At 41.8% G+C, this 3,763-nt stretch overlaps 1 protein-coding gene across 1 annotated transcript in view; it reads left to right on the top strand.

The window, feature by feature from the left end:
- Positions 1-3,392: 3,392 nt before the first annotated feature.
- LOC134276477 (uncharacterized) overlaps positions 3,393-3,763 on the top strand; it is a 5,684-nt gene continuing 5,313 nt past the window's right edge. The window contains exon 1 of the mRNA XM_062758729.1: positions 3,393-3,553. Coding sequence (XP_062614713.1) covers positions 3,474-3,553 — 80 coding nt within the window. The 5' untranslated portion in view covers positions 3,393-3,473. The remainder of the gene's footprint in view (positions 3,554-3,763) is intronic.

Below are 3,763 nucleotides of genomic sequence, written 5' to 3'. Positions count from 1 at the left end.
ATCTTCAATGTTCTGCTGTAGGAAACATCCGAGATTAAAATGTTAGGCGTGCTAAAAGGATGCAGATTTGACCATCCTGTCCTATCAGATATCACAATTACCATAGAAACTGGCCAGTCTCACGCTGTGAAAAACCCTGGCCTAATTGTTTGGTCAGGAAATGTTCTCTTATCTTAGAATATGCCCCCTAAATGCAACAATTTAGAAAGTGTGTGTCTTACTCCTCTTACATTTTTTAAAATATGCAAGTTAATTTGAATTTTTGTTATGTTATTCTCAAAAACATTTACTTTATAGAACTAGTAGTGTTTAAACATTTACACATATTTTAAAGTTTCACATTAAACTAAAATATAAACAGTTATATAACTTGATACATCATCATGCATGTTTTTTAGGTACTCATGGTTTGTATATATATATATATGTAACATTACTATTTCTTTTTCTTTCACTTTTCCATCTTCTTGTCCGATATTATAACAAACAGTTCACATATACTTCACTTAAACGTTGTCTATACAAAATATTGTATCGAAATAATGTCGTGACTCACTAACGTTGGCCGAACGTTGGGCCAATGTTGTACTCCCAACAAAATCTGTCAGCTTAGTGGTGACAAGCTAACAACATTGGCACAACGTTGGGTCACTGTTGTGTCCCCAACCAACCTCGGCCTCTGAGTAAAATATTGTAATGTTGACATTGACCCAACAATGGGCCCACGTTGTAAACCCAACGTTGTAAAAAGTGGTCCTACGTTGGGTCATTGTAGTGTCCTCACCCCAGCTTCGAAGTAAAATACTGTTTTGTTGACATTGACCCAACATTGGGCCAACGTTGTATGCCCAACAAACTACAACAAAAGAAGAACGTGATTCACCAATGTTGGCCCAACGTTGGGCCAATGTTGTACTCCCATCAAAATATGCCAACTCAGTGGTGACAAGCCAACAACAATGGCCCAATGTTGGGCCAACGTTGTGTCCCCAACCAACCTCAGCCTCCGAGTAAAATTGTAAAGCTGACATTGGCCCGACATTGGGCCAACGTTGTGTCCCTAATCAACCTCGGCCTCTGAGTAAAATAGTGTAATGTTAACATTGGCCCAACATTGGGCCAACGTTGTAAACCCAACGCCAACCATCGGCCAACAGTCCAACCATTAGCCAACGTTGGGCCAACGTAGTCATGCTATCTGGGATATACCTGCTGTGGGGCGTGTGCATCAATACGTTTTACCTACGTTTTTTATGCTGACTACACAGGTAAATACTTGGCAGCGAGTCAAGTTTGTTTAGGGTCCGTGTGCAAAAAATATGCTGACTACACAGGTAAATACTTGGCAGCGATTCAAGTCAGGGGGACCGTGTGCACCTTTGACCTACCTTTTTATACCTGTTGCATCACCTGTGAGGGGGGCCGTGTGCAAAAAAATATACGATAGACCTACGTTTTATACTGGGGGTATAAATGAGAAGAAAAGTCTGATCCTTTCTTCACAATCAACTATCATGTCATCCCTGATACACACTCACTCTCTGATTTTAAATGGGTATGATTGTTTAGTACGATGGGCACAAAATCACCAAGAATCTCTACCCCCGGAGGCAGAACAAGTATTTCAGGAAGCGACCACTATCATGGAAACCCTTCAGAATTTATGGTTACTATGCCTAACCTTATCACATCATGCGACGAGCATGGGGAGACTAGCTACCATACATTTTCTATGTCGACATATGAAAACAATTCTGCCCCAGAAATGGTACGGACTGAACCTGACCCGTTATTTCGGAAGGCCTTACAGTTTCCTGACCCATCCCCAAGCGGGCAAAGTGATTTTATTGTGGCAGGACATAGATGCGATGGAGAAAGTATGTATTCAATACGGAATGAAATACCTGGAAATTTCACACAGGCTAGGAAATCAGTGACTTTTAATACCAGCCTCAATCAAATCTACGAATTACCCCCCGAAGACCGGAGAAGTCCCTGGATGCAATTAGTAGCGGATCGAATACGATTTCGGAGGAGAATTCGACAGTTAGAAGCTTTGTTAGTTTTTAAGAAATAAAAAATCATGTAATACTACATCAGTGTTATGTTATTGTATGACGTCATATATGCACTCGGGTTCGGCCTTTTCCCCCTTCAATTTTGCTTTGTCACTGTGATGGGGCGTTTTTTGATCACATGATCAAAAGCGATTTTTTTCTGTTAGCCAATCACATTTGATCACATGATTGGATTGTTGATGTTTTGCCGCGATTGCATAATCGTCTGCTATTGTGTATAAATACAGACCCTCCGAGCTCTCGGTGTCATTCTGATCGTAGCTGATTACAGTTTACTTCCAGAGAAGAAGAAGAAGAAGAAGAAGAAAGAAAGAAGAAGAAGAAGAAGAAGAAGAAAGAAGAACATGGCAGCTAATCATCGTATTTTCCATGAGGATTTGTATTTAATCCCCGGCATAGTGGTCGAATCTTACATTGTGGTGAGGCGGATCGATAACGGACGTGAGATTCTTCGCCTAAACATGTCAAGGATTCAAGTGAACGACCAGCATCGGAGGGCCCACCCTCGCCGGAGACGTGCATCCAGATCCCCGCCCCCACCACCCAGACCTGATGGACCCCAGGCCCAGGCCAGGAACCAGGGGCGGGTTCCCCGCTGGGGGTTTTCCGTCCCCACCGACCGCATCCTCTGTACCCTCTGCCTCGGGGACAACGAGCAAAACAACTTTGTATGCAGTCGTTGCTTGCAACGCCCTGCCTGCTTGTTATGTGCGGCCAGATTAATTGATCACAACCAGCCGTGCCCCCTGTGCCGCAACAGTGATGCCATAATACAGCTCGTGGGCAGAAGACCCGAGTTTAGACGTCCGGACGACAGTGACAGTCCAGAAGAGGGAGAGATGGTCCAACAGTTATTGGCCCAGTAAAGGGAACCCACCTGAGCCTCACACAAAAGCAGAAAAAAAAACAACAAACAGCCCTTTTAAGGGCTACCCAATTGTTTCGAAAAGATGCCTACTTAAACAGTCAATAAAAAAAAAGAAACATTGTGTTTCTCTCAAGTTATAACACCAGGTCACTTTAAAAAAAAAAAAAAAAAATTATGTCTCCAAGTACGCCGTAATTTTTTATGTAAATTAGGCCGCCATTGTCGAATCTCCGCAAGATTTTACCCCAGTGAAAAAGGCTTGTAATCTACCCTGTAGGTCGTTTAAAGTTGTTTCACATTGTTTATAATTGTGATTATGTTATCCCTCACCTATATGTTTAATGCCAGCTATGCTAAATAGCCCATTTCTGTGTAATTTGAGAAAATGTTTTTGTCATGTGCTTAAAGTATGGCCTGCTATAAGCCCCTTCACGTTAACTGCGGGCCTGCTCTCCGCGCATGCGTACAAACACTTCCGCAGGGCAACTCATTTGCACTTTCGGTTTAGTCATAACATTTGTCTCAGTATGGTGCGCTCTTGCTGCGTCTTCAAATGTTCAAATCGTGATGATACGAAAGGAAAACAGAAAGGTCTACATTTTTTCAGGTAAGTCTTTCAAATATCCCTTGAATTTTCTAAAATCCAGGTTGAATATCGTGGTAGGCTCCCTATTTCCTTGCATATTAACCATGTTAACAACCGATATGAATTCAAGTATACGTTGTTTTACATGTTTTTCGTTGTCCTTTTGCCACAAAAAAATTTGACAATTATGTCATTTCATTAGTTAACAGTTATTTAATGTAAAACATCAAA

This window comes from Saccostrea cucullata, unplaced genomic scaffold (genome assembly GCF_032062105.1).
Source record: "Saccostrea cucullata isolate Sc308-1 unplaced genomic scaffold, CSIRO_AGI_Scuc_v1 ctg11227, whole genome shotgun sequence".
NCBI classification, from domain to species: domain Eukaryota; kingdom Metazoa; phylum Mollusca; class Bivalvia; order Ostreida; family Ostreidae; genus Saccostrea; species Saccostrea cuccullata.
Note: the sequence above shows the minus strand (reverse complement) of the source record. Positions and strands in the feature narration are given on the sequence as shown.